Source organism: Ruditapes philippinarum, unplaced genomic scaffold (assembly GCF_026571515.1).
Source record: "Ruditapes philippinarum isolate M1 unplaced genomic scaffold, ASM2657151v2 ctg2387_1_1_1_1, whole genome shotgun sequence".
Taxonomy (NCBI): Eukaryota; Metazoa; Mollusca; class Bivalvia; order Venerida; family Veneridae; genus Ruditapes; species Ruditapes philippinarum.
In genome coordinates, this window is record NW_026857787.1 from 189,002 (window position 1) to 215,467 (window position 26,466).

At 32.5% G+C, this 26,466-nt stretch overlaps 1 protein-coding gene and 1 long non-coding RNA gene across 2 annotated transcripts; one reads left to right on the plus strand and one right to left on the minus strand.

Annotated features, from left to right (window-relative positions):
• Window positions 1-16,557: 16,557 nt before the first annotated feature.
• LOC132751032 (uncharacterized) lies at window positions 16,558-24,702 on the minus strand. The gene is made up of 4 exons (XM_060741130.1): window positions 24,699-24,702; window positions 24,029-24,176; window positions 23,469-23,566; window positions 16,558-16,922 (listed from the first exon to the last, which is right to left on the minus strand). The coding sequence occupies exons 1-4, from the start codon at window positions 24,700-24,702 to the stop codon at window positions 16,858-16,860; spliced, it is 315 nt and encodes a 104-aa protein (XP_060597113.1). The 3' UTR covers window positions 16,558-16,857.
• LOC132751027 (uncharacterized) lies at window positions 20,962-23,322 on the plus strand. The gene is made up of 3 exons (XR_009628632.1): window positions 20,962-21,085; window positions 21,433-21,505; window positions 22,131-23,322. It is a non-coding gene; the product is annotated as an uncharacterized LOC132751027 (long non-coding RNA).
• Window positions 24,703-26,466: the final 1,764 nt, after the last annotated feature.

The window sequence follows — 26,466 nt, forward strand, 5'->3', positions numbered from 1 at the left end:
TGCTTCTTGTGGTGTATGCTTTGAGGTATGGTATTATTGGGGGCCTTTGACAAGTTGACTTGTTGCGAGTCGACCATCTTAAGATTGTGTCACTGAGCTGATCGACGTTGTTTTTGGTCCTTGTGTTCACGCTTTCGTGCATTCTTGAAAGAAAATATTTGTGTCGTTATACTGCTGCGTGAATTTCTTTTCCTTTAACACGGGATGACGGGAGTGGCGTATGCGTTCTCCACAAGTGGCAATTTTCGGACGGGCGTTAGTCTCATTTTGTATGTTTGTCTGCTTGCGAATGTCTGCCGTTCACATTGTTCTTGTGACCATTTGGATTGTACTTGCATTGGTTTGGAATGTAATCAACAAGGAACTTTAAGGTAAACTTCGAATCGATATGGAAGAATGGGGTGTAGAGGAATGTAGCTATAGGGTTTCGTTGGATTTATTCTCTTTTGATAGATGCGTTGTATTTGAACTGCTGCGTTTTATTTCTTTCATATCTTCTCTGCCTTCGGCAAGTCAGCAATTTGTAACGCCCTTGCTGGAGTTCTGACTGGTGAGCTGGCAGGTTTGATCGATATTGAAGAAGTTGTGTTTCAAGATTTGCTGCTGTCTTTCGCTCTACCTCTATCAGAGTCACTTGTTGCGGGTTTTTGAGCAGATTTAGCTTCCAATTAAGTGAGTTGTTTTTCTTATGGGTGTTCAGTTAGTATTTTGGCTGTTTGATTTTATTATCAGAAACGGGGACTTCCATTACTGAATCGTTACATTGAATCTTTTGGCGATTTTCGTTTTTTGGTTTGGGTAATCTGATAAATTATGAAAAATTCGTCTCCCGGGTTTTCCCCCGCCACCTCGGACCTCATGGGTGTGCGATGGAGGACGTTCCCGTTCCGAACGCAGGCTCCAGAACTTATACTTTCGTATAGTAGGTATTACATATGTACCAATAGCCATTAGCCACGCTTCTTGTATATGTTATATGTATTTATTATGCAATGTGAAGTGTGCTTGTAAGTATACGGCCCCATTTCAGTTTTAGTTGGATTGAAGTTACTGTCAGAGATTATATTGCTTTATTGATTCTTTCGGGGACGTGTAGTTCAATGTCTGCAATTGATTTAGATATATCAACGAAGGCATGACAGCCGATTGACCAAAAAGCGGCTACTTGGCCACCGTCTACCTCATCCGGGGCCAAGCAGTGTGTTGGGTCTGGAGTCCCTGGTTCCCTCTCGGCCTTTTTCTAGGTTAGGGCGTGCCCGGCACAGGCATCGGGTTGGCCTATGTCCGTTACAGGGCTCCGAAGCGCACCTCCATAACGGACATTTTACTCTCCTCACAGTAGAGGTCCAAGAGGAGGTTCGGTAAAGCATCACTACTATGTCATTGTAAAAATTATTGTCATTATACGTTTAAAATAACTATTTCGATGTTCGGCCTTTCTGTTTCTTGGTTTTGAATCTGTTTTATTTCGAAACGTTGTTCTTGGTTACCCGCTCGCTTAGTCTTCCTATTAACCGTCTATTTTGTTTGTGTTTTCAGAATGACAGTCCGTCTCTTAAATGATTTCACACAGACAACTATGGGGGCGTGAAGCTTTAAAACGTTTAATCCAAATTGATTATATTTGTCATCTAGTGTATGATCTATATATCAATTACTTATTAGCGTTTTGAAAATTATTTCAGTCCTTATACACAAGTAAATGTTCGCGGAAAATAATCGCAACTACCGTCACTCGAAGGTGTGCGGATTTTGGGAATTTAATTGGTAGTTTTTATTCATTTGATCCGACAGCAGTTTGACTATGTCTTGTGTGCACAACCCTTTTCATTGGGCCGTTCGGATGAACATTGTTTAACTTCTAGTTACTTGTGGGTGTTCTTCATGATATGATTCGTTGACACAATCTTTTCTTAATTAGATATTGATTTGATTGATTAATTGATGATTGATTATTGATTGACTGATTGATTGATGGTTGAGTTGTTATGTTATTTATTATTTATGAAATCTGGTGTTTGTTGCCTTACCCCCTCTGGTTCTTTACACATATCAGTATTTTAATTACATTTTCTTTTGATAAACACGGTGGAAAATCCGCCCTTTCGGATAACGAGCGCGCGGGTACAAGCCCTTAACTTTCATATGGCAAATTTTTAGTAAAATGTCTTTATACAGATTTATTTAGGATTGGTTGTTTAAGGAATGAATTGGGTACATTCTGATTTTGTCTTTGATCCGCATCGGTGGCTTTAAACTTAATTGCTTGCGTGTAGAAAATACAAACTTTCATTTAGGACACGTTTTTGAAAAAAATTTGTTAGTAGATTCAGCATCAATAGTTGACTTTTTGAACTGAATTTTGATTTGCAAAAAACAAATCTTTATCTTATACATATTCCCTAAAAAATTATATGTGTTTGTTGTTGTTTTTTTTTTTGGTCTTCAAATTAGCGAAAATGCTAAAAGGCCTCACAGGTAGACGGTAAAATTTGAGTACAACACAATTAAAACTAAGATGTACAGGCAATCTTAATGTGTGAAGGCTACGTATTTCTTGATTCGGAAACAGTCTGTATGTAATGAACTAGGAATGTTCTATTTTTTAAATCTTGTACAGATTTCTAGATCCACATGACAGTACGTATTCCAATTGATTCGTGATTAATGGGTGTATTAATGTTCCAGGAACGGCTAAGGTAGCTTGTGTGTGGGGTTAGGGTGAGCTGTTGAAAAACTTCAGGAGACAAGTTGCGTTATTGTTCGAAACCCAAAGTATTTCGAAATTTATATGTAGGTATTGAACTGTTCTCTATAGGGGGGAGGTGTTTGTAGGCGACAGTCAGCTTGTCAGTTAGACGGCCCAGTCGGTATTCCGAGGGTCAGGTTTTGGTCGTCGTGGCTTTACAGTAAAAATGTTTTTTTTAATGGGGGTGTGTCGTCATTCTCATGGCGAAATGTATTTAGTAAGTAAGTTTGTAAGGTCAATGTAGGGATCCTTTTTAGGGAAACCTCAGATTGTGTCTACCGTGTAGTGTACCGTGATGCAAGTGTGGTATTGCTTTGAAAATTGTAATCTTATCTCATTTTGCTGTAAACTACCCGTTGTGGGCTTATACCCATCATAGAGCTTATCTGTCCGACTTTCAAAACCTGTGATTCAATTATTTACTTGCTGTTTTTTTTATTTTACTTTCGTTCTCTTTTTTATGGAAATTTCATTACAAACATCCATTATATGTTCATGTATTAGATGTTTTTGTTATAGTGTTCTATATCCCGTGTTTTTCCTTTTTAGGTCTTACGCCTTTTTCCGTGCTATATTCCTGTGATTCCCTGCAACTTATGTCATAAGAAAATATGACTTAACGCACTGATTATTTCAGCTCAATGTAGTTTATTTTAATTGACTGTAGGGTCGGAAGTTGTCCTATCTATGCTCTGCTTGCTTAGGGGTGATTAGTTTAAATGAAACAATGTAATGTGTTTTGATTAGATTTTTTCATTTCTAGTGCACTTTTTGTCAAGGTATTTTGAATTGAAGAACTTGCTTGCATATGTGTTTAATAGGTGTTGTTTATTATCTTTTTTGAACTGAAAATGTTGATTTTTGAGCAATGTATTAGCATACATTGGTGTAGCTAAAAGAAACGGCGCTGTCTTTTTGGTGGACTTTTCATAGTTTATTGGTGTGTTATTTTTGCACAGCTGTGTTTTAGATTTTATTATTTGTAATCATCTTAATTTTCTGTTAAATCAAACATATAGAAACATTTTTGCTTTGACTGTGGATGGTTTATTGAAATGAATTGTCATTTAATCATCATCCTCGGTTGCTTTATAAGATATAATGTTGGTGTGCATGATAGGAAAGACTGACAATGTCGCCTTGGTAAAGATATGGTTTTTTTTGCGTTTTATTAATATGTGTTTTTGTACCTTTGTAAATTTGATATTCGTTATATGCTTTTGTTTCTTTCAGGTTATTATTCTTACGATTGTAGTATGCATTTGATTTAGCATTTTATATATAAGTTTAGCCATTTCATTTTACGAAGATTCCTCGTTGAGAATAATTAACTGCTTTGTTCTTGGTTTCATTTTAATTTATGATGTCAATGTAAATGTCTTTTGACTAGTAAAATTTATTGTCATATAATACGTGTGTTTCGATTTCCGGATATCAAAGATATTTGAAGATTTTTTGTAATATTTCCTTCCAAAGAAATTACTCTGTGCCTTTTTATAAAAAATAGATAACACCTTAATTAAATATGATCGACTCTTTTTTTTAATGTTTGTCTTCATGGTTCGTATGCTTTGCTTATGTTGCTACGTTAGCTTTGGAATTTGTTTTGCTCTTAATGTCTTAGAAGTATATATAAGAAAAAATGCATTTGTTTGTGTCATATTTGAAGCAGGCACTGTCAGGCTTTATTAGAGTTGTCTCAAATTTTGATATTACTATGTGTTCTGTTCGGCAACTACTTACATCGCTGCTTCTGTTATATTAAGGGCAACAAGGAGATTTCTTAACGCTCGTTCGGATTAGAAGTTTATGTAATTAAGTTGATATCTTCAGTTGAGTTTGATCATTTTTGTTTTCCATTCTTGGCAGTTAGGTATGCCTTGCATATTCTTCTTTTTGATTCGAGAAGTTTGTATAGTTTATGTTGTTTAATGGTTAACTTGATGCTACAGTTTTTCATTTTTATATTTTTCCTAATAATGATTATGTATGGTTCTTGCATTTGGATTCTCTTTAATTTTCTGGACTGTCATAAAGACGTCATTAAGGAATGTAGATTAAATTGTGTGTTCTAAAGAGGTAAATGCACATTTTTTCGACTAATTTGAATATCTTGGTCGTCAGTTTGTTTGGTATGACTGTGATTATATTTACTTAGGGTTTTTTCAGTAACTTAGACTTAAAAAGAGTTCTTGATGCTTAATTCAAGTTTTAATACGTATGAAATATTTTTCAATGATGAAACACACATTAGCGACATCGGCTTCCCTTATAAAACGGCTTCTATTTTGTGGTTTGTTTTTCAGTTTTCTATTCAACAGAATTGTTTTGTCATGCTACCGAAATCGGATTTCGGTATTTGCTGTTGGTTGTTATTTAAAGTGTTAGCAAAGCCAATCTTCGCTCACTTCATTTTCACGATGTCTGGAGTAAATTCTGTGGATAATATCTTGATGGGGTGGTGTTCTGGTCAATATTGCCGATCGGTGCTTATTTTCACTTTCCCGGCGGTTACTGGATTACCGGTGTTTAGATGGTGGTTTGAATTCTGTTACCTATAAACATTACTAAAAGTGTTTTTGAATTCCTGTAAGTAAGCGTTGACATCGAAATGGGGAAAATCACAAATACAATTTTCACGTGCCCGACTGCCCTTGAGTCGCTCTTTGATGTCTTAACGTCGATGTTATATTATTCATATTGTGTTGATAAGGCGAGATTAACTGGTTGGTATGAATAGTTACCACATGACTATGCAGATGGACGAAAGAATTCATCAGATTGTCGGCTAGAGGATGATATGGCCTAGATTGTTTGGTGGCTTATGATGAATAGATATTTTAATAACGACGGAAGTCTAAACTATAATTGACTGTTATAAAAGTTTTTTTATACAATTGTGTTGATGTCATGTCGCGGAACACTGCATGTTTGTAACACTCTGTATTATTTTTACCTATATATTTGAGGTGATATCGGACCAAGTACGTCATTATCCGTCTGGTTGTTTTCCAATTGGTTCAACTGAGGGGGGATAAGTATATAACCCATGTGGTTTAGATTGTATGGCTTACGTATTGAGAGCCAGTTCTAAATGTCAAGGATTATTGCACTGTGTGTTCCAATTTTTCTGTTATTAGCAACAGTGTATACTCCGCAAAAGGTTACATTTTGAGTTGAGTTTTATTTATTTATCTTTGACATACATAATTATAAAGCATGCTAAGATCTGTCAAACCAACTATGTTTTTTCTTTTCGTAGAAGTATCAACAATTCGGCATGTCCTGTTTTGGATACTGTTGTTCAATTATGGTTAAAGTTCATCGCCGATCACAAACTAGGTGCTTCAGATTCCACAGAAAACATCACAGTAGTATAATTATGTAAAATTGTCCAGATTCAACACCGAAACAAAAATAGTACAGCGTTATGCCTATACTCTCGCGTATATGTGTAGCAATGAGCGAAGTTCACAATGGATATTAAGCAATCTGGCATGTCAGACTGTAAATTAGCATTTGCATAACCTTTAAATAATTTGAGGCACAATTCTTTACAAGATTTAGAGTAATGTTTTTTTTTTGTTGACAGTTTAACCTTTTAGTTGTGAAATATAAACCTTTTATCGTCAGAAATTTTATAAAAATCAATGAGCTTTCTGTTCAATTATGTTAACATTTTACAGGTTTATAGATTTATTATAAAAATTATTTTGAAAACTGTAGATAATAACTCACTAAATTCACTCGTGTCAAATAATTTTAAGCGTAAAGAGTGTTCTGTTGTCTTTGTTCGGCAAAAATAGCTGGAATGTTGACAGCTAATGATCATGAATTAAACATTACGTTAAACAGCCAGTTCTTGCATAGTTATGCATGACAGCACGTACGCACATGGCGTGATCTTATGAAGGGCAAATAAAAAAAACCTGCTTATTGAAGCGTACGCCTTATTCATAACGATTTTTGCAATTGTTCAAGGACAATTTATTATTTACGTTCAGATTCGTTGATTTGAAATACTGGTGCACCTGCAGTGACATACCGATAATCTTTACTGTGTTCGTTGTAAATAAACAAAAACAAACATGTTTAGTTGTACTTGTTAAGCAACAGCGGTTTTAATTAGCATTTTAGTCATTCAATGTATTAGTTATATACGCTTTGATATGTAATACACAGTTTAAATTGTTTTCTTTATTAATAATTGCGGAAGTTTTCCTATGTGCCCCTTTTATATAATAGATGAAATGGAATTTACAAAATGTTACTTGTGATTATACCATCAGATCACTGAAACCTGTAGATAAGTGTTTGTTGGAAATTGACTGAGCTCATTATTTTTCGCATCTTTTTCGTTAGTTTCCGTAATTAGTTTCCGTAATTTATCACAATTTACGATAGAAAAGTTCTAGAAACATAATTTTATACTAACGTCCCGATGGGCTTGTGGTAAGTATGCAAGCATTGTACTTGGGACGTTGCAAGTTCGAATCCTTGACATACTTTTTTCAGATTTCTTTATTTCTTAACTATATGCAGCATTAGTGGATGAAACATTTCTTTACTTTCTCATCTATTCCTTAAAATATCTTTGATATATAGATGCATATGTAACTTTTCATAATTTCTATATGTACAGTCGTACAATGGGAGATTGGCATGAAAAACGTTTTTATGATATATAATAGATAATAATATATAAATAATAATAATAATTTTTTAATAAAAATCATATTAAAATAATTACACATACTAAAAATGTTTACGTACAACCTACTATTTTAAATTAGAAGTCTTAACTCCTAATAACTGAGGCTAGTTAGGTACGTGTTGTGTATATAACTTTAAGCTATACATAAACTTGTATACCGTTATGTCATACTTTAATCCATATGATTTCCTTCGGAATCCGACAATAACCGACAAAAGGTCATTGAATATTCAAATATATCGGGTTAAAATTGCCAACCAATAGTACTTGAAACATCAATTGCAAAACATTCGAGAGAATGATAAATAATCGGTTAGTTTGGTATCTAGAAAATAATGGAATTATCACTAATTTTCAGTCAGGTTTTCGTAAACAGCGAAGTACAAACGATCATCTTGTACGACTTGAGACTTTTATTAGAGAAGCCTTTGTAAATAAACAACACCTGGTATCAATTTTCTTTGATCTTGAGAAGGCTTACGACACTACTTGGAAATATGGTATCCTAAAGGATCTAAAGGATGCTGGACTTAATGGCAGACTTCCTCTTTTCATTTCTGGATTTTTAAACGATAGGCACTTTAAAGTAAGACTTGGTTCAACTTTTTCTCAGGACCACCAAACAAGAACAAGGTGTTCCTAAAGGAAGCATACTTTCAGTTACACTCTTTGGCCTTAAAATAAACAATATTGCTAGCGCTCTTACACCAGGCATAGATTGTTCTCTATATGTAGATGATTTTCTTATCTGCTATCGATCGAAAAGTATGAGAACAATTGAACGGCAACTTCAACAAAATTTAGATAAAATTCAAAAGTGGGAAATAGAAAATGGTTTTAAATTTTCAAAGTCAAAAACTCAATGTGTTCATTTCTGTCGATTGCGGAAACAACATAATGACCCTGAACTTTACATATCTGGTTCTAAAAATTCCAGTAGTTGATGAAGCTAAGTTTTTAGGAATTATATTTGATAAAAAACTTTCTTTTTATACCACATATTAAACATTTGAAAACTAAATGCCTAAAAGCTTTAAATTTACTTAAGGTGTTATCAAGTATAAGTTGGGGATCAAAATTCTTCCACATTACTGAATTTTACAGAAGTCTTATCTCCGATCAAAATTAGATTATGGTTCTGTAGTATATGGGTCTGCAAGAAAATGATATCTTCAAATGCTAGATACCATACATCACCAGGGTTTTACGTTTAGCTTTAGGTGCTTTTCGCACTTCAACTGTAGAAAGTGTATATGCGGAAGCTGCGGAACCATCGCTTCATCTTCGTCGAAAAAGCTAGAATTTCATCTAATAGCAAAAATCCAGCTAAAAATATTATTTTCAAACCAAGTTATACTGAAAAATTTGTTAACAAACCAAAGGAAATTAAACCATTAGGCCTTCGTTTAAAAGATGATTTAGATAAACTTAAAATTAATCCAAACAGTATCCTTCAAAATGAGGATGAGGATATTCCACCTTGAACTTTTAATTCCCCGAAAATAAATATTAACCTTTCAAATATAAAAAAGTCATCAAATCCACCTGAATACTTCAAAGAAAAGTTTCTAGCAATTAAGGAAGAACATGAAGATTTTATACATATTTATACGGACGGTTCAAAAGAAGGTTGCAAAGTAGGTGCGGCTGTGTTTGAAAATAATTTTACATCTAGTATGAGGTTACCAGATAATGCATCAATTTTCACTGCTGAAACATAAGCTATAGATTAAACATTGTCATACATAGTACAGCATACTCATGATAAATTTGTGATATTTTCTGACTCGCTTTCTGTTTTGATATCCATAAAAATAAAAAATCAGACAATATCGAATTGGACACACTAAAATTACCCACTCTTATCTCCTCACAAATGACAATGCCCCTTTCTGTGTAGCTTGTAATTAACATTTTACTGTCAAGCATTTTCGTCTTGAATGTCATGATATCTCACATTTTATTGTGTAAATTCACTCAAAGAACTCTTTAATACAATTCCATCAAAAAACATCATTGATTATTTGAAAGAGATAAACTTGTATTCTACGATCTAATTGGCTCATTTTCATTGTCATTTACAAAGTTTAACATAACATTTTAAGCCTATAATAGCATTCGGCACGATATGGCCAGTTATGTGTTGACGTGCCGTAAAAATCCAAACAAAAAAACAAACACATTTTGGAAACCTTTCTATAAAAATATGTCCGAGTTAAACAATAAACATATACATAAACAGTGTGTTATCAGGGATGCTGGTATAAGTTAGCCGCACTCCTGTTACCGCACTGTCTGGCGGGGATACAATTGAGCATGTCTTTTTTCTGACGTTTACATAATTTTAAATCAGTGAAAGGTATAACAATAAAAATGTCATATTCAGCTGCTCGTATATTGGTTATATATCTCTTAGGTTTCATATTGTGGCGGGAGGGAATGTGTTTTTACTTTTTCTTATGATAAAATCACTCGTACAAATCGTGTTTTGATGCTTTTTCAAATACTTGATGAATTGAAGTCACGATATTGTATTTAGACATGACATTATATTTTCTAAAAATGTCTTTATGTTGTCGAATAAATATTAATCATGGTGGTGTTTAACAAAAGTAGTTTCAAGTAGTCAATGATTATAACGTTATTTCAAATAAAGTGTGTTCTGAGAAATGCATTGACTCTGTCACTTCTATTATAACGATTCACTTTTTCTATTGTAACCAGGAGCGTAATAAATGTTTGTCTATTTTTACCAGTTGAAATATAAACAAAATTATTTCAGATTTTTAAGGTGTCACATATATGTACGATATTTTTTTCTAGTATAGTATAATTTAGGTACAATGCAATTATATCGAACTGTATCCTTCCAAACTGTTACTATATTACTTCTTTTAACTTTTTATTAGTTGAGTATAAGTTATAGGTAACTATGCACACATCGTATAACACCAGTTTTACATGCTGGTACATGTTCAAATGATATACATATCGTCATGATGTAAAATTACTTGCTTACATCGAACCATTTGCTGTTGTTTCATATTACGCCACGAACATTAAATAAATTCGATAAGCTTTCCAATTAGCTGGTTTTTGTAAACAGTTTTATCTGCTTCTTAGGCAGATAATAATATCAAAAATAGTTTGGATATGTTTTGCGAAAAGGCGGAACAGGATCATTTTAAAACTAATGCATATGAAAAGTTTGCAAATATAGTTCTGATCAAATTTGTTTTAACCTTTAAACTCATATAGACGTGTTTGGCGGCTTTTCACCACCACCACCAGCCCCCTCCCTCTACGCCTCAAATCGTGAAAAATTCTTTTTTGGCCACAAACACTACTTTTTGTCTGAGAAATTGGCTAAAAACAGCTTCCGGAATAAGTTTGCAAATCCGGGATTTTCGCAAACTCAGCTAACTTTTTAAGTGTAATCAGAAAATAAATGAAGAGTTGAGTCAACAATGGGTATAAAATTAAACAAAAACTGGTCTTTAAATTTCACATACCCCTAACAATGAGTGCTGGAGAGACAATCAAAGTTGAGTCCTCCATGGGGTTTTATCATTCTCCCACTGTGGTTTTGCTCTCCCGTATGGGGTTTTACCCCCATTCTATAAAAATGGGAGATAAAAATAATGGGAGATTTGGAAAAAATAAAGTAATAAGTTTCATGCAAGAAAATTATTGTTGTAGTCTTCATATACTTTATTGTGTAAATAAAAACATAAAAAGTAATGTTTAATAATCCTCCCATTTTCGTTGCGGGAGAAATCCACCCATGGATGAAATCTCCCATTCTGATAATGGGGAAAAAGTCCCATTTTGATACATGGGAGAAAATCCCATTTCTGATAATGGGAGATAATTCCTATTCCTTACAAATGGGAGAATATGCCATTAATGATATGTGACGCTAAAAATGTGTAATACAATATGCAATAATAATATAAAATCCAAATAACAGATAAAATGGCGCGGAATACACAACCAAATAAAAATTTGAAAAAAAATGATATTAATAATAATGATAAAATGATAATAATATTAATTAAAATAATGATAATAATGATAATAATGATAATAATAATAATAATAATAATTTATAATATTAATAATAATGATAATAATAATAATAATAATATAATAATAATTTAAAATAATGATAATAATAATAATAATATATAATAATAATTTAAAATATTAATAATAATGATAATAATAATACATGTAATAATAATTTATAATAATAATAATAATAATAGTAATAATAATCAATAATAATAATGATAAAAATATAATAATAATATATAAGTAATATAAGTATCATATGTAACGAATTAATCAACAAAATCCATTTAAATTAAAAAGTTTCTAAAAAGCTTTAATGACCACAAGCTAAATGGCAAGTCTCCCCGGTTTTGAATTATTTGATTTCTTATTTGATTTTATTACATACCAATACCGCCGTCAGTTTTTTTTTTTTTTTTTTTTTGCAACAAAAAATGATGTTGATTACTTCGTTTAGTTGTAATAATAACCTAATACAAACAAAAACTTTTAATAGTGTTCATATAATGAAAAACAACAAGCAATTCCGATAATGGAAAGTGTTTCATGTTTCTGTTATTATCATCGTCGGATGAAAAATCAGTAGTGAAATTTTTAAAACAAACTAACAATAATAAAAAATATTTATAAGATAAAATGGTAATATGCTCAAAATAGAAATCTAATCTGTATCATACAGATTTTAAAAATACGAGCGATTAATTAATAAGTGACGAAAAACAAATGTGCCGTAAGGCATGCGTAGCATAAAGTCATACAAGTAGTTATTTTGTATCAAATATAAACATGCAGTCATTGATAATTGACATTACGCCGTCTGTCAATCAAGCTGACAGGGTCACAGAGATACGCCAATCAGCGATCGTTATCAGTTACACGCTAAGATGCCTGCGAAGTCCACCATTTACCTTAGGCAAAGCTACTTGTCTAGTTTAATTTTATGTAAATTTAAAGCTATTTAATCAGTACATTAATGAAGTTACCCTCTGCGAATGCTGAAAAATTACATGTTGAAACGAATACACTTAAATTAGATCTACAACGAGGAAAGTGTACTCTTAAATACTGAGCGCGTACAATAAGTCAAGGCGATAACTTACCAATAAACAGTAAAATAGGTGAAGACCCCTCTTTAAAAAGACGCATAAAAAATACCTTATGCGCACAATGTTGCCAAATTAGTACAAGAGTACGAAATAACTGACATAAAAATAGCAAAACCATGTTATGAAAGAATAATAGATATATCCCCATAAATATTGATATAACCACGGATTTATATTACAGGGATCGGACACTCCCAGTTAACCCTATATAACTGCTTTAATATCTTGTCGTGCACCCGATAAAGGTACATCGATCGATAATTTATCAGCGCTAAGCGTAAATGCTCGTTCGCAACGGATACCTACTTTACGAAATACCATATAGCTTTTCCATTTATTATCTGAAAATATTAAGTTTATTTTGAAGAAAAACACTTGTTTAATTCAAATAAATAATTTATTTTTTAAAGGTACAGTTTATCTGTCCGCAACGACGATTAAAACATTAATTTGACGAAATCCGCGGTAAATTTACATTTTTTATATAAAAAGCAGGTATTTGAAATTTATTATTATGGTAACATAATAAATTCAATTTCAAAATAAAAAAAAGCCGATGTAAGTTATTCACAGATGATCAAAGATGCAATATTTATATCATTATATTTTTTTGTAAATCTGTTGCAATGTAAATCCGTGATATAACATTAACAAGGAAAATAGATAAATCAAACTCAAACAATGAAAATGACGCTGATCATCATCAAATATTCACAGATGGTAGTAAGGACCCGGATGAGGGTATAGCGGGGCTGGCATAGTAATATTCGATAAAAACGACATATGTATTAATGAAATTAAGGTTAAAAATAACAAATACGCGTCAATATATACCTGTGAAAAGTGGCTAAAAACCAAGCTATTGAGTTAATAATAAAAAATCAGTACAAAAAGACTGCCATATTCACCGACAGTTTTAGCAAGCCATGTGTAATAATATCTTAAAGAAAGCATCCCTTATGCGCTCATTGAAATATGAATTAATATTAGTCTGGGTACCAAGTAACGTCGCATTTACCGGAAACGCACAAGCCGACAAATGTGCGAAACAAGCTAGTCTCAACGGTAACACGTGCGATATACCATTAAGTATACGTAAAGTTTACAGTTTAATCAACCGTATAATAGATAATAGAAAAAAAATGCATTATGGGCCGAATATTGTTCTACAAATAACATAAAAATAAATCAAGTTCCACCCAGTAAGTTAACGCAATATCACCATAACAAACATCTAGATAAAATATACACACGTTTAAAATTAGATAAAACTTTTCTAAAGGGCCACTCTTTTACGAACGAAAATATCTGCAATGAATATAATCAGCCGAAAACCATATATCATATGTTCTTTCAATGCAAACGTCATGTAATACCGCCTAAGGAGTTAGAAGCAACTATCCAGAAACTAGGTTTTGCAGTAATAGATCTTACAACGTTATTAGATCTCCCAAAAACCAATGCAGAACAAATAAGAACAGCAGTTTTTCAATATATAAAGGATATTAATTATACTAATAAAATATAAACAAATGATTCAATAGAAATTTACAGGGTAAAAATCATCAACGGAAAAAAACAGATTAAAATAAATTATATTAAATACTTGGTCGGTAGACACGCTACAAGGGATGCGCCGCTTTGAGCACCGACTGCTTGAAACAAATCATGTAAAACATTATATATAGTATGGTTATATTAGCAATTATATATACAAAATTGATAAAAAAAAACAATGATAACATAAAAATTGACAATAATGCGAGAAAACACGCATACTATACCGCTAAATAACACCGCGGGCCACAAATCCAAGTCGAGTTTTTCTCGCTCAAAAGTTTATTAATCAAAATAACTCGATACAAATTATGCTGTATGTTAAGGGACACTGTTGCATTAAAGGAAACACATTAAATATTAGAATATATATAAAGGGCGATTGGTAATAACATGTGTAAATACATATACTTTTCGGGAAAATACAATATATAAGTGTTTTTTCAGAGTTTTTTTCATGCGTCGATAAAAATATTATCAATCAAGGTTGCAATTCAGCATTTAAAGGTGATGTGAAAACACCGACTAGAATTCGCCGTATGTTCATGCTATTGTTGAGTACAACTATCAATGAGATTTATTTGCTTACATATTGATGTCACCAATTAAACAAAACCAAAACCATACTTAAACAGTACATGATTTCATTCGGTGACCAAACATAGATGACCTCTTTCGTCTAGTGACTTCAACAGTAAATAAAACTGTTTCGGATATCTTGATAAGATAAAGGCATGGTCAGAAGTTTACAAAAATAGCGTATGGCAATTTGTCATATACGAAATACTTAAGAGCAAATCTACCGCATTCTTCTAAAACCATAGCAGTATTTGTTAAATTTTTACAGATAAATATTTTCGAAAAGAAATAAGTACCTATTCCATACTTTGACTACATTCAAAATCTCATATTTGTAACCCATAGCATAAGACTGGTTTACTCATATGATCCACAAATCATAGCTAAAAATGTCCGAAAGGTTGTTGAACACATTTAACGCTAAGATAACTTTTGGGCTTGAGATGCCATTTTTTTTTAGCATAAGTCCATGATAATTGAGGATTAAATGAGCCCCAGATTCCTGTACAGAGATGTAATATTTAAGCGATTGTTTGTTATAATTTATAGTTTATAGTTAAACATTTTACAAATTCCTGCCTGAAGTCGATTTAAGAACAGGACGAAATGTTTGCTATGTGTACTGTTTATAGCTCGAAATCAGCTTGCAGTATGCAGTTTAGATCACCAAGCGGTATAATTGGTTCAGAGAGGTCTTCAAGGAATATAAGTCTATCCCATGATACATTCCGTTCATTAACAGCAACTAATGAATTAGTTCATAAGATAGTGCAGGAGAACGTGTTGTAGTTGTGATGATTAAAGGTCTTTGTAGACATACATACAGGTTGTGATGCCACCTTAACTGACATAAAAAAATCAAACATCAGAAAAGAAAGAAAGAATAAATAAGAACAATCTGTTCTCTCAAGATGTAAGACAGCGTTTCGAAAAGTCATTTCGAGTAACTGTAAGTGAAAATTTATGTTGTGCTAATATTACGCACTAGGTGCTATTGATGAACATGTAACTCAGAATGGTTTCACTCACAAGCAGCATGACAACTTTTGAAGAAAACCAATGCACACAAAATTATTATAAGCATCAACTCAATTGCACGTATAACCACAAACTTTCACTTGTAGTATTATCTTAATATGACGAGGCACCGAATTAGATATACAAGAACACATAGAAGCAAGCAAATTGTTTTGTTAATATAAACATAATTTTAACGAGCTGTTCTGTATATGTTAAGTGTTCTTTTTTATTTGTTTTATTGAAGCTGACCAAGATGGTAAAAGGACAGGGGATAATACTTGTACAAAAGGTAACACAATTTTCCATGTATTGATCTGTGTGTCTATGTTACTAATTTTTATACTTATGTTGCCTTTAACGAGAGTGAATAAAAAAGAAGTCTAACTCTTTCAAATGTCATGAAATTGACCTTATATGTCTGAATGTACTTTGCAATTGTTCTTAATAAAAAATTACTAGTGACGTGACATAATAAGTAAAAGTTTTAATAAACTTACCTCCTTTCAAATTGTTCATGTGTTTAATTACTGCTGTATCAACAATGATAGTGTGTACTATTCTTTTTTTTTTCGCTTTTCAAGGATGTTTCGTTAAATCATAGCATTGAAACCTTGTGTTGTCACGTGAGCTTTACAGCATAAAAATCGTTATCTTATTTATTACTGAAGTTTACATAAAAAAAGTTAAATATGTCTTTCAAATACCATCTATCTGTAAATATAATTATGTAATCTTACTTATTTAAACATTTTCTTCACCCTTTACACGTTATAAACAAAATAAAACAGCAACATGATGGTTAGAAGTGTAACGATTTCACGTACTGAAAAGACTGTCGGTGAAAAGCTTGCTCACCACAGAAAGTGGTTTATGCCCATTTACTTTGGATACTTTTTTGCATGTTAATTCACCACCTTTAGTATGTGCATACTGTTATGCTCATTATGAGTATTATGACGTTCTACCATCAGCGTTACATCACTTTCCCCTCCAAAAGTCTCGTCCCGAGACTTGGCCTGGGAAATGTGTGTGTACTGCAACTCCGGTTTGGCAGTTGTCTACATCCCCTCACACTGGACACCAATTGTAACGTTATAATGCACACAAATAGAGTCCATTAGAACTAAAAATAGAAATGCATTGACTCTGTCACTTCTATTATAACGATTCACTTTTTCTATTGTAACCAGGAGCGTAATAAATGTTTGTCTATTTTTACCAGTTGAAATATAAACAAAATTATTTCAGATTTTTAAGGTGTCACATATATGTACGATATTTTTTTCTAGTATAGTATAATTTAGGTACAATGCAATTATATCAAACTGTATCCTTCCAAACTGTTACTATGTTACTTCTTTTAACTTTTAATTAGTTGAGTATAAGTTATAGGTAACTATGCACACATCGTATAACACCAGTTTTACATGCTAGTACATGTTCAAATGATATACATGTCGTCATGATGTAAAATTACTTGCTTACATCGAGCCATTTGCTGTTGTTTCATATTACGCCACGAACATTAAATAAATTCGATAAAGCTTTCCAATTAGCTGGTTTTTGTAAACAGTTTTATCTGCTTCTTAGGCAGATAATAATATCAAAAATATTTTGGATATGTTTTGCCAAAAGGCGGAACAGGATCATTTTAAAACTAATGCATATGAAAAGTTTGCAAATAGAGTTCTGATCAAATTTGTTTTAACCTTTAAACTCATATAGACGTGTTTGGCGGCTTTTCACCACCACCACCAGCCCCCTCCCTCTAGGCCTCAAAAAGTGAAAAATTCTTTTTTGGCCACAAACACTACTTTTTGTCTGAGAAATTGGCTAGTAAACATTTTTTGGCTAAAAATGGCTAAAGGTCAATCTTGACGTAACGCTGAAAAACAAATTGATCCCTCGGAGGCATTAATTACAACAAAATTACAAGAGAATTGCAGACTCGATTTGATTGAGTCTGTACAAAAAAGGCGGCAAAATAGAGAAAATAAGAAGCCATAAAGAAAGCCCAACACGGCATAATTGAACATCTTGCAGGCTCGGTTTGACTGAGCCTGCTCATGGACGGCACCGCCAAGTGCAAACCACCGTCCACGGCCCCCAGCACCGTCCTAAGCAGAATTCAACATTTACTACAAACTGGTACAAATTTGAAGTTTGAAACATCCGCAGATGTATTCATAATGGAACCTTCAATTTGACACGTAAGTACCATTCCATGAAAAGCGGCATATGGTCCCCAAGTAAAAAAAAACTGGAAACAAAGTGATCCCTCGGAAGCATTAATCACATCAAAGTTACATAAGAATTGCAGACTCGGTTTGATTGAATCTGTACATGAGAGATAATGAATACGTGCAACATTCCTCACGCCCCCTAGCCTTTGACTCTATCTCAATCAATTGAGGAGTTGCAGCACTTTGTTACCGGTTTTGATGGAAAAAAATTAACGCAATATAGTGACTTTTGTCAACTTTGAGATGACAGGAACTTTAAGATTGAGCATGCTGTTACAAAGGCCAGTCAATATTTGTGCCAAGTTTGATCAGTATTGAATCATTTTTCATAGTTTCGTTTCATAGCAATTTGAACTTGTTATAGGAGGCTTTTCAATGAAAACAAGCATTTTTCGTAATATACCTATGCAGTAAAAGGTTAAATAAATAAATAATTTAGAAGTGACACACACACCAGGGTTTTCGCTTGAAAAATAAAGAAAAAAGTTAATATGAATACTCAAGTCGGTGCTATGGGGCGTGAGGGATGTTGCACTATTTCTTTATCCCTCATGTACAAAGTCAATCAAACCGAGTATGCAATGTTCATGCATCTGATGGATCTTTTTTTCGAGATATTTTTATGAAAGAAGTTTTGCTTGGTGCAGAATTTTTTTATGATTGCAGGCAAAAACAACAAGAGGGCCATGATGGCCCTGAGGTCGCTCACCTGTATATAGGCCCCCCAACCCCCACCCACCCCCAACGTTGCAGGGCCAATTTAACCCAAGGGCTTTTATTTGCACAAACTTGGTAGACACCCATAAGAAGATGTTTCATGCTAAACATCTAAGCTCTAGCTCATTGGGCTTTTTAAAAAATGATTTTTTTAAGTTTTTACTATACACATATAGTTAAAAACAATGACACCCCTGGGGCCGGGCCAGTTTTGACCCCAGGGCTTTTATTTGAACAAACTTTGTAGACACTTACTAAAAGATGTTTCTTGCTTAATATCTAAACTCTAGCTATTTGGGTTTTTTCAAAGAATATTTTAAGTTTTTGCTATACACATATAAAGAAAATCAAAGACCCCCGGGGCGGTGCCAATTTTGACCCCAGGTCTTTTATTTGAACAAACTTTGTAGACACTCACTAAAAGATGTTTCATGCTTAATATCTTAACTCTAGCTATTTGGGTTTTTTCAAAGAAGATTTTTTAAGTTTTTGCTATACACATATAAGGAAAATCAATGACCCCCGGGGCGGTGCCAATTTTGACCCCAGGGCTTTTATTTGAACAAACTTGGTAGACACCTATTAGAACATGTTTGATGCTCAATATCTTAGCCATAGCTCTTTGAGTTCTTTAAAAGAAGATTTTTTAAGTTTTTACAATATGCATATAGGGAAAATCAATGACCCCCGGGGCGGGGCCAATTTTAACCCCAGGGCTTTTATTTGAACAAACTTGGTAGACACCTATTAGAACATGTTTTATACTAAATATCTTAGCTCTAACTCTTTTGGTTTTTTAAAAGAAGATTTTTTAAGTTTTTACTATATGCATATAGGGAAAATCAATGACCCCCTGGGGCGGGGCCAATTTTGACCCCAGGGCTTTTATTTGAACAAACTTGGTAGACACCTATTAGAACATGTTTGATGCTCAATATCTTAGCCATAGCTCTTTGAGTTCTTTAAAAGAAGATTTTTTAAGTTTTTACTATATGCATATAGGGAAAATCAATGACCCCCCGGGGCGGGGCCAATTTTGACCCCAGGGCTTTTATTTGAACAAACTTGGTAGACACCCATTAGAACATGTTTGATGCTAAATATCTTAGCTCTAGCTCTTTGGGTTCTTTAAAAGAAGATTTTTTAGGTTTTTACTATATGCATATAGGGAAATCAATGACCCCTTGGGGCGGGGCCAATTTTGACCCCATGGCTTTTATTTGAACAAACTTGGTAGACACTTATTAGAACATGTTTCATGCTAAATATCTTAGCTCTAACTCTTTTGGTTCTTTAAAAGAAGATTTTTTAAGTTTTTACTATATGCATATAGGGAAAATCAATGACCCCCTGGGGCGGGGCCAATTTTGACCCCAGGGCTTTTATTTGAACAAACTTGGTAGACACCTATTAGAACATGTTTGATGCTCAATATCTTAGCTCTAACTCTTTTGGTTCTTTAAAAGAAGATTTTTTAAGTTTTTACTATATGCATATAGGGAAAATCAATGACCCCCTGGGGCGGGGCCAATTTTGAGCCCAGGGCTTTTATTTGAACAAACTTGGTAGACACCTATTAGAACATGTTTGATGCTCAATATCTTAGCCATGATAGCTCTTTGAGTTCTTTAAAATAAGATTTTTTAAGTTTTTACAATATGCATATAGGGAAAATCAATGACCCCCGGGGCAGGGCCAATTTTGACCCCAGGGCTTTTATTTGAACAAACTTGGTAGACACCTATTAAAACATGTTTAATGTTAAATATCTTATCTCTAGCTCTTTGGGTTCTTTAAAAGAAGATTTTTTAAGTTTTTACTATATGAATATTGGGAGCATCAATGACCCCCTGGGGCGGGGCCAATTTTGACCCCAGGGCTTTTATTTGAACAAACTTGGTAGACACTCACTAGAAGATGTTTCATGCCAAATATCTAAGCTCTAGCTCTTATGTTTTTTTAAAAGAAGATATTTAAAGTTTTTTCTTTCGGTTGCCATGGCAACCAGAGTTCTGCATAGAATTAAATTCTTTGAACAATTTTTAAAGGTGACCACCAAAGGAACATTCCTGTGAAGTTTGGATGAAATTGGCTTAGTGGTTTATGAGGAGATGTCATTTAAAGTAAAAGTTTACGGACGGACGGACGCCGGACGAAAAGCGATCACAAAAGCTCACCCTGTCACTTTGTGACAGGTGAGCTAAAAACGGTGCAGGAGTCGAAGCTATAGTTGGGTCTGTGGTTGCTGCATTAGCTGTTGGAAGTCTTATTGGTGTGATTTGTACAATGTTTTTTCTTACTAGAAAAGGACTCTTAAAAAGTAACGGTCGGTAATCACACTAATGTGTTAATTACAGATAATTTCTTATCAGCTTTCATATGAGCTAAGAAGTGTGTTACAGTTATCGATAATACCTAAAATCATTTTTGAATACTATATACTTTAGATCTTTTTAACGAAGTTTTATTTTGAAGGCTTGTATTATTTTTTTATGATTCATTTCTATATAAAACAATTAAGTGGTATAAAGTTGGTATATGCCATTCATTATGAACGGTATTATTTGCAAACTTAATGTGTTTGAACGTTCTAAAGGTTATATACTTATAAACGCAGAAACAATTTAATATTTTCAAACTATTTAAAAGCAAATGTTATATTTGATAACACAGGTTGGAAGAAGCAAAAACCACCTCAGCCAACAGTGTTTTCTGAAACAGAATTTATTGAACCGGCATCAACACTGTAAGTTATATCTGTTTTAGATTAACAGATGGATCTGGTTTCTTTTACAATGCTTTTCCAAACTGAGAATATATAAAATGATGTGAGGTGAATAATTAAAAACTGCGATTCTATTATACGTCATATTTTCAAAAGAAAAAAATCAGTTTGAAATAATGACCAAACCAGGTCGTGGCCATATTGCATTGCTAAATATATCATCATATTTATCCACCCTTTGAATACATTTATAGAACTGAAAACATAAAACATGATTGCAATTGAACTTTTGAAATTATTATCCTAGAGATACGTTCGAGCAACTACAAAGCGAAACAGAGACCGATATCAAGGAAACTAATTATTCCATTGTATTTTAGCATAAATCTATTATACATGTATGCCAGGGTCGTATTAAGTATATTTTAATTTATGTTTGACCTTGACAATGTAGCTAGTGATGTAACTAGCTCATTGCGTACAGATCAGTACCAACCAAATGATATACAGTGTTACAATACAAATTGTTGACAAAATACTGGAAACTGATGCGGAAAATGTTAGCATAATCATTTTAGTTTTGTAACTCGAACTACTTTATCACATTTATGACATTTACAAGTGATTTCCACATGTCTATTTTCAGCCAAACTCAGTATGATGGTCTGGACCAGGGAGCAGAGAAATGTCATACTTATACAGACCTTAAGCATAGTTGATAAATCGTATCTTAGATTTAGAATATCAGTCTTGGACGTTAAGATTATAGCCTGTTGGCAAACACTTACTTTACAGAGCGATTGATTTTGTGGGTTGGGTTGTCTTTTTTGTATGAATGATTGTTTATTGTTATTGTTTTGTTCTTGTTGTTGTATTTTTCTTGGTCTGTTTTTTTTTATTTTTACTGTGGTCAGTCTTAAGTAAAATACTTGTTTTGCAAAAAATATTGAAGTCTTGAAAATTTTTACTAACTTAAGATATGTCATTTTTGAAAAGGAGAATGCACAAAGTTTGTTTTGAAGCTACATTCCCTACTACTGGTTAAGTTAACTTGGTCCGTTCTTTAAATAACTACCAGTTTTATATGACACTGCATTCAATCGTGTTTACCTATTGTGTTGTACAGAGTTTACATCATTTAATACCTTCACTGATTTTACTAAAAACTGTTGTGTTTTTATCCAGATTCTGATAAATTTGGTCGAACATTGCCAAGTAAATGAAAAGAAATTTCATCGCTGATTGTATAGTTTCTTTAGTCATAAATACATAAAAGCACTCGCTCACATTTGTAAAAATAACATTGCACGATTTGTTGTCATTGTTAAATAACAAACATAAAGTGTACACACGAGATAACCTCAGAGGGGTGACTCGCCCATTCTTCAAACGACTCATTGATGTTTACAAACATGTAGACCCTGCTATTTAATCCGAAACATTAAAGAAAGTGCCAAAACTAAGATGACTTTGACGCATTGTTCTATTACTTTATATTTAAATTTCAAGTGAAGAAACGATTACACTTGTTTAATTGTTGTTCAGGCAGATACGTATTTTTGTATGATAATTAGTGTCAGTTATTGGCATTACAAATCGTTAGTGCATTTTTGTTCTCTGTTACATTCATGTAAGGTTTCATGTTTGAAGGATTTTACATGTTTAAACATAATGCCAAACGTTTGAAAATGGATAAAACAATATGATGAGGATGAATCAGATTACTCGATCTATATATAAAATTAGATTTAGTTACATACAAGCACATAAGGATAGCATAGTATATCGTTTTGAACAGAAATAAATTCAATAATCAAGCTGCTGGTTTGGTAAGCTTGTATTTTGTATACATGTTAATGACAGTTAAGTTAACTAATGTAAGACAACACGTCATGGAGTCATTACTTGATAACATTTGTAATATTATGTATGAGAGAAGAATGATTTTCTTGTACAATAAAAGCAATCAAATGTTTTAATTTACCTGTAATTTCTCTGATGAAATCAATGTAATATGAATCAACAACAGCTGGATCATTGTTGGTCCTATCTACTTTTAGCCAAAGCACTTTTCTTGAAAACCTTCAAGAATAAAAAAAGAGCTAGCCATATGAAAGCATGCTTGATTTTTTTTAGTGTTACCCCGAAAAATATTATAATATGTCATTAAGTAAAGGAACAGACATAATTTTAGATGCCAGGTAACTTTTCCATTGAATGTTCCTGCCTTAAAGTAAAATATATTAAAGTTAAAATTAAAAAAGGTGTCCAATTGCAAGGACGAATAAATGCAGATCAGTAATCTGTCATAATGATTCATGAGATGTTCCAGGAGATATCTATGACAAAAACAAAACAAAACAACAATTTTTTAATTACAAAAAAAATTCCAGTTAAAAATGTTAAAATGCAAATAAATTGCTCAACATAATCAGTAACTTGATCCTGAGGACATGTGTTATATGTCGAGTTAAATTTAAATGTCTGCAGTAGTCTAAAATCATAGTTCATATAATATTACATGCTAAAGATAATTCAACCTACCCACAAATGCCACCATGAATGGCAAATCCAAAGCTTTTTAATTGATCATATCCATCAATGTGCACAAGAAAATTTGGCCCAGAATTTCTATACTGTCTTCTGGTAAGACAATGTCTACTTCTCATCTCCACTCCTTCAGGATCAAGAACTCACATAAAACGCAGAGCTCTTTCCCTACAAATATTGTCATAAAGAGACACTACTGTAGACTTATAGAAATATTGACAGCAGTTCTTTAACAGTAAGTTATTAATATATGTTTTAGTCCCAAAGCAGATTTAATATTGGTGTAACAAACATTTTCAGACATCTCAAGCAGCTTGGACTCTCATTTTGTCAGGAATCTTGCTAAATTTTATAATCCACTGCTGATAACACCCATGACCAGTTGTCACAACTTTTATATTATCTGTAATGTGGCTTTTCAAAAAATCTATCAGTTTTTCTCTATTCAGTCGTTACTCCCCCTGACATCATAAAATTAATTATTTCTTGCTGTGACTACAACAATACTATTCACTTGACCACTGTTTTTCATGTAAGGCATGTATACATGTAAATATGTAAATATTTATACACTTTTGTTAGTTTTCTAATCCTCAGTAAAAAGCTTAGAGGGGTTATGCTTTCATTGTTGTTCAAAAGGGTTAGGAGTAGAAGAAAAACTTACCCATGTGGTATATTATCTAATTAATCGAATGAAACTCAATAAATCAGTTAGAAGTATAATTAAAACACATCAAGATTACATCGGGTTTGAAGAAAATACATGTTTTGAGAAAATTTGAAATATATCTGGTATACCATATGTCGGTTTAAAATGCTTGTTAAACTTTACTTTCGAGATTGTTGTATTGTCAATGATACAAAACATCATAATTTGTTATTTTGGCAAATTCCATTTTTAAGTTACATTTAATATATTTCATAAAAAAAGAAATAGCGACATTTCATTAATAAATTTGGTTTCATATCGACTCCAGATCTTATTTTGGTGTCCAGACAACCAAAATGAGTTTAATGAGCATACAAATGTGCAACCTCGTTTTGGTGAATTCCGAGGTACAATTTCTGTTTGCATGAGAAACTCCGCCTTCAGATCATCCGTACATCAATGTTAAATCAACAAACATGACTATAAGAAGCAGTCCTAATTTAACGGTATATTTCCGCATTGTAACGGATATTTTCATACAAATTTAATCTTTTTTATGAGATGATTATTTTTTCTGAACCACAGGCCTAGTGCAACGTGAAGCTTAAACGGTAAAAGTATGTTTGTACAAGAAAATCTTATATTTGCTGTGTTCCGGATAGCAACTATAACACCGTGACGTAGCGCATACACGAGCTGATTATAGTCTTCATTTGCATGTTAAAATTCGTATACGAACTTTAGTGTTACCGTGGGGTTTTCCATTTAAAATCCTAATTTATGAACGATATTTGATGAGATTTACAACAATACTGTTAACAAGGTTAATGAAACTGTAGAATTCTTGGTTTTTAGGCCGACGGCAAAAATATTTTAACATATTTATTTAATGTAGCTTTAAACAGTATTAAGAAGATATAGTTTCTATAACAATTTTAAATGACAAATAAGAATAGGCAATTGCTTGTTAGTAAGTTTTCTTTTTCGAACATTGTTTGAGCTTTAAATAATTTAATGACAAGATATACAATTTTTATTTTAATAAACATACATAAAAGACAACAAAGTTGTAACCTCAACCAAATGCTCTAAGTGTTATTATACAATCTCAAACAAACAAACCCCATCATTCTAAAACATAACATTATAATAATTATCATGAATGTATAAATAAAACAAACTAAAATAAGGAATTGATACGTGAATGATCCCTGTTTTTCTCTAATAAAAGTATATTAACAATATTTGAATTAATTCATTATTTCTTAATTGTAATGATATTGTTTCTTTGGAGCATAATTTGGGATAGGAATGAACATTTATTCAATATTTTCTCTTTTTTTTTCTCAATTAATATTATACAATGTAAATTGTTCATAGGGCTGTCACGATACGCTAGGAGCATACAACGATATATTGCGATATCTTAGTATTGTATTATGATACGTACCACGATATATTGCTTTATGATATATTAATTTTTTTCTAGTTTTATACCTCAAAATGCAACATCTTAGTCTTTAAATATATTACAGAAAATAAACATATATTAAACAATATAATTTGTTAATATAGTGTATGGACTAGTAACTAAAAGAACATGACAAGAATATTTTTAAAATAAATAATAATCTCAATTAACAACTGATTTTTCTTAAAATGTAAGGACTAGTAATTTAACAGTAACTGACCAGTCGATGGCGGAAACGGGATTCCGTAGTTGTTGTATTTTCTGGTCCTTCGGCATCATTGATGCCAGCACTTTTAAGTGTCGAGAATTGAG